We start from the raw sequence: 17,871 nt of genomic DNA, 5'->3' as shown, positions 1-17,871 counted from the left end.
GAAAAGGACAGTAGTCAGTTGTACAACTGAATGTATACAACTGAAATGTGTCTTCCGCATTTAACCCAACCCCTCTGAATCAGAGAGGTGCGGAGGGCTGCCTTAATGGACATCCACGTCTTCGGTGCCCGGGGAACAGTGGGTTAACTGCCTTGCTCAGGGGCAGAACGACAGGTGGGGATTTGATCAAGCAACCTTTCGGAACAGGACAGGTGTCTACAGGCAGAGTAGTTTTTATACTGCAGGTAAACTGTAATGATTCCAAAGAAGAAAGAACAGACAAGCCAAAATTCACCCAATAACTCAGTGATGTTATATAGATATATACTTTATTAATTATCTCTGATAAAATAAAATTACAAAATCATTTCACCCTCAAACGCACCTCCCTTGTCCATGATTTATTATTATTAAAGTTTTTTATTAATACATTTATCATTAATTGTCAGGACGAATGAGAAGAATACTATAGTATAATAATAGTAGATATTAGCTATAACCGTTAAATCGTAATGGTAGAAAAGACTGAGCAATACAAACCTATGTAGATTTCAGTAACAGTATACTTACTGTACAGTACAATATTCCAAGCGGGTGTAATTCAGTATTCCGGCCACAGAATGTCACTATAAGACAGTTTTCAAATTGGTCTCCGTAGAAAGGGCTTACAGAAGAAAAATAATATCTTATTCCATCACATCATAATAATTATTCTCTCAGATATATAGTCTCTCCCTCTATAGGGTTAAGTTTTGTAAGCAACCGTTTCTCTCTTGCCATGGCCTGTATCCTTTGTCTGGTTAATATTCCTTAATTCCCTGTCTATGGCAGTCCATCGAGCACAGTGAAAAGTGCCGTCCACAAAGCACTAGTACTAGTCCAAATCCAATGTTCCTTGAAAAACATTGTCAGGAAATCTGAAACTCCTCTTCCCATCTCCCCAGTGACATCCTCTTCTGCCTCTCTTTTGTAGTCCATTTGAGAGAGAGCACTTTGGTAGATTGTGTGTGTGTGTGTCCGAATGTGGGTGTGGTTCAGCGTATATGTGTGTGGGTTTAGGCATATCTGTGCCCCTGTGCAAACGGTGTGCTTGTGGTTTGAAATGTACAGCATACATTCATTAAAACAGAGTTTTGGGGACGTGTGCATAAGGAAATATGGCAGTAGTGTTTCCTTGGACCGTGTCTATGCTCTGTGTCAAGTAATAAATGCCTGGCAGTATGTTCTTTTCAGTTGGACTTAGTGCATTGTCTGCTTGGCAGTAATAGGCTATAGTATAGGCTGTACTATAGTGTTTTATAGTCTACTATAGTATGCTGCGCGATATTGTGTGCTATTTTGTGTGTGTGTGTGTGTTTGCTGTGTATTTTGTTGTGGTGTGTTTATGTTGCCATGGTGTGTGTGTATGTGTGTGTTAAAAGGTAGGCATACCACATGGAGAGTGTGTGTGTGTGTGTGTGTTAAAAGGTAGGCATACTACATGGAGAGTGTGTGTGTGTGTGTGTGTGTGTGTGTGGTGTTTAGTATGTATTATGGTCGTTGATTAAATGGTTAGTTAAAGGGATGCTCGTTACCACACAAGTAGCAGTTAGATAGAAAATAGATCAAAAGGACAAAAAGTCATAGTCAATCATTCCTGATGGAGGGATGGGAGGGAAGAGGGCGAGAGATGGAGGGAGAGAAAGAGATGAAGAGAAAGAGGGATAGAGAGGGACGAATGGAAAAAGAGAGGAAGACGTTTTCCTGTCATTAGATTGGATTCCATTAAAGACCTCTGTAATTAGTCTTGGTTATCTGTTTCCCCCTTCCTCCCCCTTTCCCCCCTCTCCGTTTCCATCTCCTTCTCTCTCTCCCAACCTCCCTCCACTTCCTTGGCTCTCCTATCCCTCACCTTGTCTACCTCCCATCCCTCCCTCCCTCTCACAGCCTCTTATCTGTGATCCTTTCCTTCGCCCTCCCCCATTTCTCCCACTCCTCTATTTTCCTCCCCTATCCCACCCCTCCTCTCTACTCCTTTCCTTAGCATCTGGATGAGCTAGTGTTGGGCTTCTGGCTGCCCTCCCTTACCCCCCCTCCCTCCTCCTCTCTGCAGCATCTGAAGTTGCAATTATTAGGGCTGACCTCCTCATCCCGTATTCCTACTGGCCCATCTATCTCCTCCTCTACCCTCACCTCTTCTTTCCACTTCCCATCCTCTCCTCCTCCTCTCTTCAACAACTGGAGGTGCTAGTATTGGGACTAGTGCTACCCTCTATGGTTCCTTCTGGGGGCTGCTGTGGCTCTGGGGCCAGGTTTGGGCTTGGGGTCAGGGCATGGGCAGGGGCCAGCTGAGCAACAGGGACCAGGGCTGTCCCTCCTCCACCTGCAACTCCCCCTCCCCATCCTCCTCCTCTGTAGTCCCTCTCTCGGAGCAGGTGGAGCAAGGTGGTGTGCTGGGCAGACAGCGTGGCAGACAGGTGGGCAGGCAGGGCACTGAAGCCGGCGGTCAGCTGTTCCACCCGTGTTTCCAGAGACAGCATCTGCCGCTCCAGGTCCTCACTGCGATCGTTCAGCTCCGACATCAGCTCGTACATCACACTTTGCATCTGTACGCACGCGCGCGCGCGCAAGCACACACACACACACACACACACACACACACACACACACACACACACACACACACACACACACACGAAGAGAGGAAGATCATTTAGCAATGGCATCAGCAGGGTTGGGGTCAATTTGAATTAAAGTCACTCAATTCAGGAAGTGATTTGATTGTTTTTTTTTCAGTTTACTTCTTGAATTGAATTGACTGATTTCTATTAGAATTAACCCAATCACTGGAGAGATATGGAGGATTGAGTAAGAGAACCATGAAAAAGGGAATGAGAAAGAGAGAAGAGAAGAGGAGTGAGTGTGAGGAAGGGAACCCTCTGTGTGGGCGTTATCATCTGGTAAAGGCTGAATAAGAAAGGAGAGAGAGAGAGTTCAGGGCTGAATAAGAAAGGAGAGAGAGAGAGAGAGTTCAGGGCTGAATAAGACAGGAGAGAGAGAGAGAGTTCAGGGCTGAATAAGACAGGAGAGAGAGAGAGAGTTCAGGGCTGAATAAGACAGGAGAGAGAGAGAGAGTTCAGGGCTGAATAAGACAGGAGAGAGAGCGAGAGTTCAGGGCTGAATAAGACAGGAGAGAGAGAGAGAGTTCAGGGCTGAATAAGACAGGAGATAGAGAGAGAGTTCAGGGCTGAATAAGAAAGGAGAGAGAGAGAGAGTTCAGGGCTGAATAAGAAAGAGAGAGAGAGAGAGTCAAGGCTGAATAAGAAAGGAGAGAGAGAGAGAGTTCGGGGCTGAATAAGACAGGAGAGAGAGAGAGAGTTCAGGGCTGAATAAGAAAGGAGAGAGAGAGAGAGAGAGAGAGAGAGAGAGAGAGAGAGAGTTAAGGCTGAATAAGAAAGGAGAGAGAGAGAGAGTTCGGGGCTGAATAAGACAGGAGAGAGAGAGAGAGTTCAGGACTGAATAAGACAGGAGAGAGAGAGAGTTCAGGGCTGAATAAGAAAGGAGAGAGAGAGAGTGAGAGAGAGTTCAGGGCTGAATAAGAAGGGAGAGAGAGAGAGTTAAGGCTGAATAAGAAAGGAGAGAGAGAGAGTGTTCAGGGCTGAATAAGAAAGGAGAGAGAGAGTTAAGGGCTGAATAAGAAAGGAGAGAGAGAGAGTCAAGGGCTGAATAGGAAAGGAGAGAGAGAGAGAGTTAAGGGCTGAATAAGAAAGGAGAGAGATAGAGAGTTAAGGGCTGAACAAAGCTGTGAACGATCTGAGAGACAAGGCGAGAAGGGCATTCTATGCCATCAAAAGGAACATAAATTTCAACATACCAATTAGGATTTGGCTAAAAATACTTGAATCAGTCATAGATCTCATTGCCCTTTATGGTTGTGAGGTCTGGGGTCCGCTCACCAACCAAGACTTCACAAAATGGGACAAACACCAAATTGAGACTCTGCACGCAGAATTCTGCAAAAATATCCTCAGTGTACAACGTAGAACACCAAATAATGCATGCAGAGCAGAATTAGGCCGACACTCACTAAATATCAAAATCCAGAAAAGAGCCGTTAAATTCTACAACCACCTAAAAGGAAGTGATTCACAAACCTTCCATAACAAAGCCATCATCTACAGAGAGATGAACCTGGAGAAGAGTCCCCTAAGCAAGCTGGTCCTGGGGCTTTGTTCACAAACACAAACACACCCTACAGAGCCCCAGGACAGCAGCACAATTAGACCCAACCAAATCATGAGAAATCAAAAAGATAATTACTTGACACATTGGAAAGAATTAACAAAAAAACAGAGCAAACTAGAATGCTATTTGGCCCTAAACAGAGAGTACACAGCGGCAGAATACCTGACCACTGTGACTGACCCAAAATTAAGGAAAGCTTTGACTATGTACAGACTCAGTGAGCATAGCCTTGCTATTGAGAAAGACCGCCGTAGGCAAACATGGCTCTCAAGAGAAGACAGGCTATGTTCTCACTGCCCACAAAATGAGGTGGAAACTGAGCTGCACTTTCTAACCTCCTGCCCAATGTATGACCATTAGAGAGACTTATTTCCCTCAGATTACACAGATCCACAAAGAATTCGAAAACAAATCCAATTTTGAAAAACTCCCATATCTACTGGGTGAAATTCCACAGTGTGCCATCACAGCAGCAAGATTTGTGACCTGTTGCCACGAGAAAAGGGCAACCAGTGAAGAACACACACCATTGTAAATACAACCCATATTTATGCTTATTTATTTTATCTTGTGTCCTTTACCATTTGTACATTGTTAAAACACTGTATATATACATAATATGACATTTGTAATGTCTTTATTGTTTTGAAACTTCTGTATGTGTAATGTTTACTGTTAATTTTTATTGTTCATTTCACTTTATATATTATCTACCTCACTTGCTTTGGCAATGTTAACACATGTTTCCCATGCCAATAAAGCCCTTGAATTGAATTGAATTGAGAGTTAAGGGCTGAATAGGAAAGGAGAGAGAGAGTTAAGGGCTGAATAAGAAAGGAGAGAGAGAGAGTTCAGGGCTGAATAAGAAAGGAGAGAGAGAGAGTTAAGGGCTGAATAAGAAAGGGGAGAGAGAGAGTTAAGGGCTGAATAAGAAAGGAGAGAGAGAGAGTTAAGGGCTGAATAAGAAAGGAGAGAGAGAGAGAGTTAAGGGCTGAATAAGAAAGGAGAGAGAGAGAGAGAATAGGTAGACAGAACATCCCTCCATCGGCCATCAGAGCATCGTAACCATGGTAAAGAGTGGCCGATTGAAAATATTTGTGGCAGAAGGCACTGATCCATAGAGACACACACACACCACCTACACACTGAACCACCCTCTCTCTTTCTTTCTCTTTTTTTCTCTTTTTCTTTCTCTCATGCATTCACACCCACACATTAACAGAAATACACCCCCTCCCTCTCTCCTCTCTTCTCTCGTTTTCTCTCTCTGTCATCCCATTTTTAACACTTGTTCCGGTTGCTAGGAGACGCAAAGCCACAGAAACAGATGGGTCAGAGTGGAAACAGCGGAATGCTGAGATATATTTGGGGGGCAAAGTTATGTGTGTCAGAGGGTATTGCATGTGGTGTGTTTGTGTGTGTGTTTGTATGTTTGTGTGAGTGTGTGTGTGTTTGTGTGCTTCTTAAATACCAGCCCCTCGTATCATGCTTGGACAGCTTTGGATATAGGTGCAAGTTAGTAGCACTGATATCTGATATCTCTGCCACGTACATAGACTAACAGTACATGGCCTTCAGATTGCTGGCCTGAGTACAGTAAGACTAAAGCAAAGTAACTAGCAAGCTACCGCTCCGTTTCAACTGTTATGGGCAGCCTAGCTGTTTGGAAGAGGTGCTTTCTGTATCCGGAAGTGTCCATGTACACAAAGACACCAGTCAGCGGCAGAGTTAAACAATATCCTGTATGATTACAGATTTCAGCATTTGACATTGCTCTACGTGTGTGTGTGATATGTGTGTGTGTGTGTGTGTGTGTGTATATGTGTGTGTGTGTGTGTGTCACCTTTGAGAGGTCCACCAGAGTGTTGGCCTGATCACTCAGTTTCCTCTGCTCCATCTTCACACTACGCAGTCTGCAAAGAAACACACACATACACTGTGTCACACACTTACACACTGTGACACACACACATCGATGATGCATCCACAAAAGAGTTAAGCCAGAAAACTGCTAGGTCACAGCCAGGTAACAGTTATTAGCCCAGCTAGGTTAGCAGCAGGAGTATAGCATCAGATTCTAGAATTAGACAGCATAGACCAGACCAGAAAGTACATACAGCAGAAGCCAACTGGTCCAACAGCTTCAGTTAGCACCATTCACTGGACAGGAGATCCATTTGGCTTCCAGAGCAGGTATAAACCCATCATTGTCTAATCTATTTTCACGTCAGACTAGACAGGTGTCAGACTAGCTAGCCAACCTCTACAACTAATTAACACAGGTTAACCACTATTTGCATGATCAATGGCGTTTTTCATTCATCATGGATGAGCTAGCTAGAAATAGTTAAACACATCTATCAGGATGTTTCTCACAATGATGCTGGGTCAGCTCTGTCAACCAATCACAATGCAGTGTTTCCTGTCCTGGAACTAACCACAGAGACCTAGGCTAGACAATATGTCTGGGTTGTTAATACATGTAAGTAAGTGTATTGAGGGCTGCGGGTCAGAGATGTGATGTGTGTGCTCTCACTGGTGGATGGCCTGCAGGAACTTCCTCTGGTGTTTGCGGACTCTGGAGTGGTCAATCTTCTTCTGTAGTTTGGTGTGTTTGTAGATGAGCCAAGTCTCCCTCAGAACGTTGGCCGCAGCATTTTTTATCTGCACGGAGATAACACACACACACACACACACACACACACACACACACACACACAGTTACACAGGTAGCCCCTGGCAACCGAGTCAGGCAGCAAATCTACCCGGCCTCTTCACCGGCCCCATCTCTCTCTATCTTCCTCTCTCTCGTTCTCAGTCTCTATCTCTCTTCCTTTTCCTGTCTTCTTTCAACTCACTCCTCTGTTTTTCTCTTCCCCTGGAGAGTACAACAGTCCCTACTCTCTCTGTCCCTCCACACACATTTGCTCACATACAGTCAGTCACACACTGTCCTTAGGGAGAGTCAGCCTCCTCAGCCCAATACTATTCATCCACACAGACCTGTCATTAGGGAGAGTCAGCCTCCACAGCCCAATACTATTCATCCACACAGACCTGTCCTTAGGGAGAGTCAGCCTCCACTGTCCAATACTATTCATCCACAGAGACCTGTCCTTACGTAGAGTCAGCCTCCTCAGCCCAATACTATTCATCCACACAGACCTGTCCTTAGGGAGAGTCAGCCTCCACAGCCCAATACTATTCATCCACACAGACCTGTCCTTACGTAGAGTCAGCCTCCTCAGCCCAATACTATTCATCCACACAGACCTGTCCTTACGTAGAGTCAGCCTCCTCAGCCCAATACTATTCATCCACAGAGACCTGTCCTTACGTAGAGTCAGCCTCCTCAGCCCAACACTATTCATCCACAGAGACCTGTCCTTACGTAGAGTCAGCCTCCTCAGCCCAATACTATTCATCCACACAGACCTGTCCTTAGGGAGAGTCAGCCTCCACAGCCCAATACTATTCATCCACAGAGACCTGTCCTTACGTAGAGTCAGCCTTCTCAGCCCAATACTATTCATCCACACATACCTGTCCTTAGGGAGAGTCAGCCTCCACAGCCCAATACTATTCATCCACAGAGACCTGTCCTTACGTAGAGTCAGCCTCCTCAGCCTCCTCAGCCCAATACTATTCATCCACACAGACCTGTCCTTACGTAGAGTCAGCCTCCTCAGCCCAATACTATTCATCCACACAGACCTGTCCTTACGTAGAGTCAGCCTCCTCAGCCCAATACTATTCATCCACACAGACCTGTTCTTAGGGAGAGTCAGCCTCCACAGCCCAGCTCAATATGCCTTTTGTTCCACACCTGGCTTAAATGGTGCCTCTAGAGACAAAACCTCTTTCATCATCACTCAATGACTGGGGCTTACCTCCACTGTACTCACATCCTACCATACCCTTGTCTGTACATTATGCCTTGAATCTACTCTTCTGCGCCCAGAAACCTGCTCCTTTTACTCTCTGTTCCAAACGCACTAGACGACCAGTTCTTTTAGCCTTTAGCCATACTATTATCCTACTCCTTCTTTGTTCCTCTGATGATGTAGAGGTTAACCCAGGCCCTGCAGCCCCCAGCATCACTCCCATTCCCCAGGCGCTCTCATTTGTTGACTTCTGTATCCATAAAAGCATTGGTTTCATGCATGTTAACATTAGAAGTCTCCTCCCTAAGTTTGTTTTATTCACTGCTGTAGCACACTCCGCCAACCCAGATGTCCTAGCCGTGTCTGAATCCTGGCTTAGGAACCTGAAATTTCCATCCCTAACTATAGCATTTTCCAACAAGATAGAACTCCCAAAGGGGCGGAATGGCAACCTACTGCAGAGATAGACCGCATAGTTCTGTCTTACTATCCAGGTCTGTGCCCAAACAATTCGAGCTTCTACTTTTAAAAGTCCACCTTTCCAGAAACAAGTCTCTCACCGTTGTCACTTGTTATAGACCCCCTTCGTCCCCCAGCTGTGCCCTGGACACAATATGTGAATTGATTGCCCCCAATCTATCTTCAGAGTTCGTACTGTTAGGTGACCTAAACTGGGACATGCTTAACACCCCGGCCGTCCTACAATCTAAGCTAGATGCCCTCCATCTCACACAAATCATCAAGGAACCTACCAGGTACAACCCTAAATCCATAACCATGGGCACCCTCCTAGATATCATCCTGACCAACCTGCCCTCTAAATACATCTCTGCTGTCTTCAACCAGGGACTCAGTGATCACTGCCTCATTGCCTGCGTGCGTACTGGGTCCGCGGTCAAACTACCACCCCTCATCACTGTCAAACGCTCCCTAAAACACTTCAGCGAGCAGGCCTTTCTAATCGACCTGGCCCGGGTATCCTGGAAGGATATTGACCTCATCCCGTCAGTAGAGAATGCCTGGTTGCTCTTCAAAAGTGCTTACCTCTCCATCTTAAATAAGCATGCCCCATTCAAAAAATATAGAACTAAGAATAGATATAGCCCTTGGTTCACCCCAGACTTGACTGCCCTTGACCAGCACAAAAACATCCTGTGGCATTCTGCATTAGCATCGAATAGCCACCGCGATATGCGGGGTAGTCAGGAACCAATATACTCAGTCAGTTAGGAAAGCTAAGGCTAGCTCTTTCAAACAGAAATTTGCTTTCTGTAGCACTTATTCCAAAAAGATTTGGGACACTGTAAATTCCATAGAGAATAAGAGCACCTCCTTCCAGCTGTCCACTGCACTGAGGATAGGAAACACTGTCACCACCGATAAATTTACGATAATCGATCATTTCAGAAGCATTTTTTCACGGCTGGTCATGCTTTCCACCTGGCTACCCCTACCCTGGCCAACATCTCACCACCCCCTTCAGCAACTTGCCCCCCCCCCCCCCCCCCCCCCCGCTGCTTCTCCTTCACCCAAATCCTGACAGCTGATGTTCTGAAAGAACTGCAAAAATCTGGATCCCTACAAATCAGCTGGGCTAGACAATTTGGGTGCACCTCAGCCACGCTCAAGGTACTAAATTATATCATAACCGCAATCAATAAAAGACAGTACTGTGCAGCTGTCTTCATCGACCTGGCCAAGGCTTTCAACTCTGTCAATCACCGCATTCTTATCAGCAGACTTAACAGCCTTGGCTTCTCAAATTACTGCCTCGCCTGGTTCACCAACTACTTCTCAGATAGAGTTCAGTGTGTCAATTCGGAGGGCCTGTTGTCCGGACCTCTGGCAGTCTCTATGGGGGTGCCACAGGGTTCAATTCTCGGGCCAACTCTTTTCTCTGTATATATCAATGATGTCGCTCTTGCTGCTGGTGATTCTGTGATCCACCTCTACGCAGACGACACCATTCTGTATACATCTGGCCCTTTTTTGGTCACAATTGTTAACAAACCTCCAAACGAGCTTCAACGCCATACAACATTCCTTCCGTGGCCTCCAACTGCTTTTAAATGCTAGTAAAACTAAGTGCATGCTCTTCAACTGATTGCTGCCCGCACCCTCCCGCCTGACTAGCATCATTACTCTGGATGGTTCTGACCTAGAATATGCGGACAACTACAAATACCTAGGTGTCGACTGTAAACTCTCCTTCCAGACTCACATTAAGCATCTCCAATCCAAAAATAAATCTAGAATTAGCTTCCTATTTCGCAACAAAGCCTCCTTCACTCATGCCGCCAAACATACCCTCGTAAAACTGACTATCCCACCGATCCTTGACTTCGGCGATGTCATTTACAAAATAGCCCCCAACACTCTACTCAGCAAACTTAGTTTTACTATGAAAATAACCTCACACTCAACATCAACAAATAAAGGAGATGATTGTGGACTTCAGGAAACAGCAGAGGGAGCAGCCCCTTATCCACATCGACGGGACAGCAGTGGAGAAGGTGGAAAGTAAAGTTCCTCGGCGTACACATCACAGACAAACTGGTCCACCCACACAGACAGCGTGGTTAATAAGGCGCAACAGCGCCTCTTCAACCTCAGGAGGGTGAAGAAATTTGGCTTGTCACTAAAACACTCACAAACTTTTAGGGAGAGTCACTTTTAGGGATAGTCAGCCTCCACAGCCCAATACTATTCATCCACACAGACCTGTCCTTAGAGAGAGTCAGCCTCCACAGCCCAATGCTATTCATCCACACAGACCTGTCCTTAGGGAGAGTCAGCCTCCACAGCCCAATACTATTCATCCACACACACAGACCTGTCCTTAGGGAGAGTCAGCCTCCACTGTCCAATACTATTCATCCACACAAACCTGTCCTTAGGGAGAGTCAGCCTCCACAGCCCAATACTATTCATCCACACACACAGACCTGTCCTTAGGGAGAGTCAGCCTCCACTGTCCAATACTATTCATCCACACAGACCTGTCCTTAGGGAGAGTCAGCCTCCACAGCCCAATACTATTCATCCACACACACAGACCTGTCCTTAGGGAGAGTCAGCCTCCTCAGCCCAATACTATTCATCCACACAGACCTATCCTTAGGGAGAGTCAGCCTCCACAGCCCAATACTATTCATCCACACACACAGACCTGTCCTTAGGGAGAGTCAGTCTCCACTGTCCAATACTATTCATCCACACAGACTTGTCCTTAGGGAGAGTCAGCCTCCACAGCCCAATACTATTCATCCACACACACAGACCTGTCCTTAGGGAGAGTCAGCCTCCACAGCCCAATACTATTCATCCACACAGACATGTCATTAGGGAGAGTCAGCCTCCACAGCCCAATACTATTCATCCACACAGACCTGTCCTTAGGGAGAGTCAGCCTCCACAGCCCAATACTATTCATCCACACAGACCTGTCCTTACGTAGAGTCAGCCTCCACTGCCCAATACTATTCATCCACACAGACCTGTCCTTAGGGAGAGTCAGCCTCCACAGCCCAATACTATTCATCCACACAGACCTGTCCTTAGGGAGAGTAAGAGGAGAGACCTGGGAGGAGTCACAGTCACCGCCTCTGCCATTTCAAATCACATTCTAACACACACATTTTCAACAAATCAAGCTTGATTAACTGAACCAGGTGTGTTAGTGCTGTGGTAGAACAAAAGCCTGCACACACACACTGTGGTTCCCCAAGACCAGGTTTGAAGAAATCATCAGTAGGACACCCTGGAGGGTGGCAGTGAGGGAGCATGTATCAATCAGTGAAATGGATCAATTAGCTCAGTGTGTTAGATGCTAAGTACAGTCAGGTGTGCTGCATGGCTGGAAAAACGCACTGCTTCTGGAACTCCAGCACCAGGGATGCCTAGCTAGCCTTGTTATATATGTACATTATGTATATTCAGTATGGTTTAGTAGGTTGCTATGCAATTACAACACAGGGGCCTGAAAAATCCCCTCAACCCCTTCTTTTGAATGAGGGAACATCTCGGAAGACATGAATTGAATGAGGACTTCAAAGAGATGCTGTGCAGTGAACAAAACAATTATCCCCCCGTCTGAGGAGCACAAAGGACCTGGCAGCACTGCTAATCAGCATGAGTCCACCGCAGTCAAGGACTGCACACACACACACACACACAAACACACACACACACACACACACACACACACACACACACACACACACACACACACACACACACATACACACACACATACACACACACATACACACACACACACACACACACACACACACACACACACACACACACACACACGAACAGAAGTTATTGGGCTGGTGGGAGAGTTCATTCAACCTAGGAGAGTGTGTGGCTGGCTGGCACATTCTGAAATTATCCAGAGTGTCATAATGATGTCACAACAACACCAAGGTGCTATCCCTAGCAACTTTACCGCCACATAGTTACAACACTATCATCCTTGTTAGTCACATAGTTACAACACAATCATCCTTGTTAGTCACATAGTTACAACACTATCATCCTTGTTAGTCAAATAGTTACAACGCTACCATCCTTGTTAGTCACATAGTTACGCTACCATCCTTGTTAGTCACATAGTTACAACACTATCATCCTTGTTAGTCACATAGTTACAACACTATCATCCTTGTTAGTCACATAGTTACAACACTATCTTCCTTGTTAGTCACATAGTTAGTCACATAGTTACAACACTATCATCCTTGTTAGTCACATAGTTACAACACTATCATCCTTGTTAGTCACATAGTTAGTCACATAGTTACAACACTATCATCCTTGTTAGTCACATAGTTACAACACTATCATCCTTGTTAGTCACATAGTTAGTCACATAGTTACAACACTATCATCCTTGTTAGTCACATAGTTACAACACTATCATCCTTGTTAGTCACATAGTTAGTCACATAGTTACAACACTATCATCCTTGTTAGTCACATAGTTACAACACGATCATCCTTGTTAGTCACATAGTTACAACACTATCATCCTTGTTAGTCACATAGTTACAACACTATCTTCCTTGTTAGTCACATAGTTAGTCACATAGTTACAACACTATCATCCTTGTTAGTCACATAGTTAGTCACATAGTTACAACACTATCATCCTTGTTAGTCACATAGTTACAACTCTATCATCCTTGTTAGTCACATAGTTACAACACTATCATCCTTGTTAGTCACATAGTTACAACGCGATCATCCTTGTTAGTCACATAGTTACAACACTATCATCCTTGTTAGTCACATAGTTACAACACTATCATCCTTGTTAGTCACATAGTTACAACACTATCATCCTTGTTAGTCACATAGTTACAACACTATCATCCTTGTTAGTCACATAGTTACAACACTATCATCCTTGTTAGTCACATAGTTACAACACTATCATCCTTGTTAGTCACATAGTTACAACACTATCATCCTTGTTAGTCACATAGTTACAACACTATCATCCTTGTTAGTCACATAGTTACAACACTATCATCCTTGTTAGTCACATAGTTACAACACTATCTTCCTTGTTAGTCACATAGTTACAACTCTATCATCCTTGTTAGTCACATAGTTACAACACTATCATCCTTGTTAGTCACATAGTTACAACACGATCATCCTTGTAAGTCACATAGTTACAACACTATCATCCTTGTTAGTCACATAGTTACGCTATCATCCTTGTTAGTCACATAGTTACAACGCGATCATCCTTGTTAGTCACATAGTTACAACGCGATCATCCTTGTTAGTCACATAGTTACAACACTATCATCCTTGTTAGTCACATAGTTACAACGCTATCATCCTTGTTAGTCACGTAGTTACAACATTATCATCCTATCATTACGCTATCATTACAACACTATCAAATTTTTAATTTTCACTTAGAAATGTCAGACATAAGGCAAAATCGCCTTATGAAGAATATATCAACCTCTACACAAATGTCCATCCAAATCACAATTCACGTCTTGTTGCTGCAAGATTATTTTCCTGCTGTAGCAAACTGGTTCAAATTAAGATCCTACATCTGTACCGTGGCACAGGGAAGGCATGTTGGTGCCGTATGGCTTCCCCCTACCTGGGCACTGGCCAGCCATGTTGGTGCCATATGGTTATCATGGCCTGACCTCGTACCTGGAGTCAGCTTTGTTTCTATTCTGGATCCTTCCTTACATAACACAGCAAACTCACTGTGACCAAATGCAAACACAATATGGAGAACAATGGTGGTGGTTCTGACGTCTCCACCTGTTAGTGCATGGTGCTAGCAACCCCAGAGTTAGAGGTTTGATTCCCGCATGGGCCACATATATACTAACTAACCATGATATTATATTATTATTTATACTACATATCCAAGTTATTATCATATTATGATATACTACATATCCATGTTATTATCATATTATTATATACTACATATCCATGTTATTATCATATTATTATATACTACATATCCATGTTATTATCATATTATGATATACTACATATCCATGTTATTATCATATTATTATATACTACATATCCATGTTATTATATTATGATATACTACATATCCATGTTATTGTCATATTATGGTATACTACATATCCATGTTATTATCATATTATAATGTGCCACATATATCCATGTTATTATCATATAATATACTACAATCCATGTTATCATATTATTTATACTACATATCCATGTTAATATCATATTATATACTACATATCCATGTTAATATCATATTATATACTACATATCCATGTTATTATCATATTATATACTACATATCCATGTTATTATCATATTATTATATACTACATATCCATGTTATTATCATATTATTATATACTACATATCCATGTTATTATCATATTATAATATACTACATATATCCATGTTATTATCATATTATATACTACATATCCATGTTATTATCATATTATAATATACTACATATCCATGTTATTATCATATTATATACTACATATCCATGTTATTATCATATTATATAGTACATATCCATGTTATTATCATATTATTATATACTACATATCCATGTTATTATCATATTATTATATACTACATATCCATGTCATTATCATATTATATACTACATATCCATGTTATTATCATGTTATTATATACTACATATCCATGTTATTATATTATGATATACTACATATCCATGTTATTATCATATTGTTACATACTACATATATCCATGTTATTATCATATTATTATATACTACATATCCATGTTATTATCATATTATATACTACATATCCATGTTATTATCATATTATATACTACATATCCATGTTATTATCAATTTATGATATACTACATATCCATGTTATTATCATATTATGATATACTAATTGTGGGTGACCACTCCATATGAGGGGGAGACAGTGAGGGCTAAGGACATGACATCACTAAGTCCACTCACTCCTCCATTGTGAGCATTGGAATGTACCTCAGGGCGGGGGGAGGGCATCCTCTCAATATAAACAGTTTCACAGTCTAGAGCCCAAAACCCAAATAACTCCAGCAAAACAGTCCAACATCTGGTCACTAATCGGATTAACTGTGTGGTAACGCTTAATGTGGGATTACAGGATAACATGTACTGTCCTGACATGTCAAGGACCAGAGAGGAGGACCAGAGGGATGAGCTGGAATCTAGGTGATATTATTATCAATTATTATTTATTTTTTTACTGGAAATGATCAATTATTATCATTAATAATGGTAATGATTGTCATGTGTGTTTGTGGATTGTCAATGGCAATTACCAACTCAGAGAACATGGTTTCTACAGCTTTATATGGATTACTCTGTGTCCCCATGGTAAAATGTAGTTTCTGCTTACAGCATAATTGATATCTTATGTGTGTAATGTGTATAAGTGTATAATTAGCAATGAGAACAAGGCATTAGAATGGTGTTTTCTTGGAGAACGTGTAACATCAACAAACTTCCAATTACCCTGGCAACGACCTCCCACCTACCTCCCCTTCAACGCTGCGTGTCACACAAAGGTGACAAAGGAAGGAGACATGTCTCTCTCTCACACACACACACACACACACACACACACACACACACACACACACACACACACACACACACACACACACACACACACACACACACACACACACACCAGGAGGGTTGGGGTCAATTTGAATTAAAGTCACTCAATTCAGGAAGTGATTTGAATTTTTTAATTTCAGTTTACTTCCTGAATTGAATTGACTGACTTCAATTAGAATTAACCCAATCACTGGAGAGATATGGAGGATTGAGTAAGAGAGCCATGAAAAAGGGAATGAGAACGAGAGAGAGAGAAGAGAAGAGGAGTGAGTGTGAGGAAGGGAACCCTCTGTGTGGGCGTTATCATCTGGTAAAGGCTGAATAAGAAAGGAGAGAGAGAGAGTTCAGGGCTGAATAAGAAAGGAGAGAGAGAGAGAGAGAGTTCAGGGCTGAATAAGAAAGGAGAGAGAGAGAAAGTTCAGGGCTGAATAAGAAAGAAAGGAGAGAGAGAGAGAGTTCAGGGCTGAATAAGAAAGGAGAGAGAGAGAGAGAGAGAGAGTTAAGGGCTGAATAAGAAAGGAGAGAGAGAGAGAGTTAAGGGCTGAATAAGAAAGGAGAGAGAGAGAGATGGCTCTCAAGAGAAGACAGGCTATGTGCTCACTGCCCACAAAATGAGGTGGAAACTGAGCTGCACTTCCTAACCTCCTGCCCAATGTATGACCATATTAGAGAGACATATTTCCCTCAAATTACACAGATCCACAAAGAATTCAAAAACAAATCAAATTTTGAAAAACTCCCATATCTACTGGATGAAATTCCACAGTGTGCCATCACAGCAGCAAGATTTGTGACCTGTTGCCACAAGAAAAGGGCAACCAGTGAAGAACACACACCATTGTAAATACAACCCATATTTATGCTTATTTATTTTATCTTGTGTCCTTTAACCATTTGTACATTGTTAAAACACTGTATATATATATATATAATATGACATTTGTAATGTCTTTACTGTTTTGAAACCTCTGTATGTGTAATGTTTACTGTTAATTTTTGTTGTTTTTCACTTTATATATTCACTTTGTATGTTGTCTACCTCACTTGCTTTGGCAATGTTAACACATGTTTCCCATGCCAATAAAGCCCTTGAACTGAATTGAATTGAGAGAGAGTTAAGGGCTGAATAAGAAAGGAGAGAGAGAGTTAAGGGCTGAATAAGAAAGGAGAGAGAGAGAGAGAGAGAGAGAGAGAGAGAGAGAGAGAGAGAGAGTGTTCAGGGCTGAATAAGAAAGGAGAGAGAGAGAGTTAAGGGCTGAATAAGAAAGGAGAGAGAGAGAGAGTTCAGGGCTGAATAAGAAAGGAGAGAGAGAGAGAGTTCAGGGCTGAATAAGAAAGAAGAGAGAGAGAGAGTTTAGGGCTGAATAAGAAAGGAGAGAGAGAGAGTTAAGGGCTGAATAAGAAAGGAGAGAGAGAGAGTTCAGGGCTGAATAAGAAAGGAGAGAGAGAGAGAGTTCAGGGCTGAATAAGAAAGGAGAGAGAGAGAGAGTTAAGGCCTGAATAAGAAAGGAGAGAGAGAGAGAGTTCAGGGCTGAATAAGAAAGGAGAGAGAGAGAGAGAGAGAGAGAGAGAGTTAAGGGCTGAATAAGAAAGGAGAGAGAGAGAGTGTTCAGGGCTGA

The 17,871-nt window shown here is 42.9% G+C and overlaps 1 protein-coding gene and 1 long non-coding RNA gene across 7 annotated transcripts in view; both read right to left on the bottom strand.

The window, feature by feature from the left end:
- Positions 1-307: 307 nt before the first annotated feature.
- Positions 308-17,871, bottom strand: part of LOC100135972 (potassium channel TSK3) — a 152,852-nt gene continuing 135,288 nt past the window's right edge. The window contains 5 exon segments of one of the 2 annotated variants that reach the window (NM_001124312.1): positions 2,211-2,325; positions 2,328-2,370; positions 2,372-2,585; positions 6,068-6,137; positions 6,761-6,888. In NM_001124312.1, the coding sequence (NP_001117784.1) occupies positions 2,211-2,325; positions 2,328-2,370; positions 2,372-2,585; positions 6,068-6,137; positions 6,761-6,888 (570 nt within the window). 2 annotated transcript variants of the gene reach the window in all.
- LOC110520897 lies at positions 6,900-11,599 on the bottom strand. 5 transcript variants are annotated; one of them, XR_005035392.1, is made up of 3 exons: positions 11,108-11,599; positions 7,606-7,992; positions 6,900-7,227 (listed from the first exon to the last, which is right to left on the bottom strand). It is a non-coding gene; the product is annotated as an uncharacterized LOC110520897 (long non-coding RNA). The 5 variants fall into 5 exon arrangements; XR_005035390.1 differs by having other exon boundaries at positions 6,912-7,443; positions 7,768-7,992; positions 11,054-11,599; XR_005035389.1 differs by having other exon boundaries at positions 6,912-7,443; positions 7,768-7,992.

The sequence above is a fragment of the Oncorhynchus mykiss genome, chromosome 2, assembly GCF_013265735.2.
Source record: "Oncorhynchus mykiss isolate Arlee chromosome 2, USDA_OmykA_1.1, whole genome shotgun sequence".
Classification (NCBI taxonomy): Eukaryota; Metazoa; Chordata; class Actinopteri; order Salmoniformes; family Salmonidae; genus Oncorhynchus; species Oncorhynchus mykiss.
This window is presented reverse-complemented; position numbering and strand designations above follow the sequence as displayed.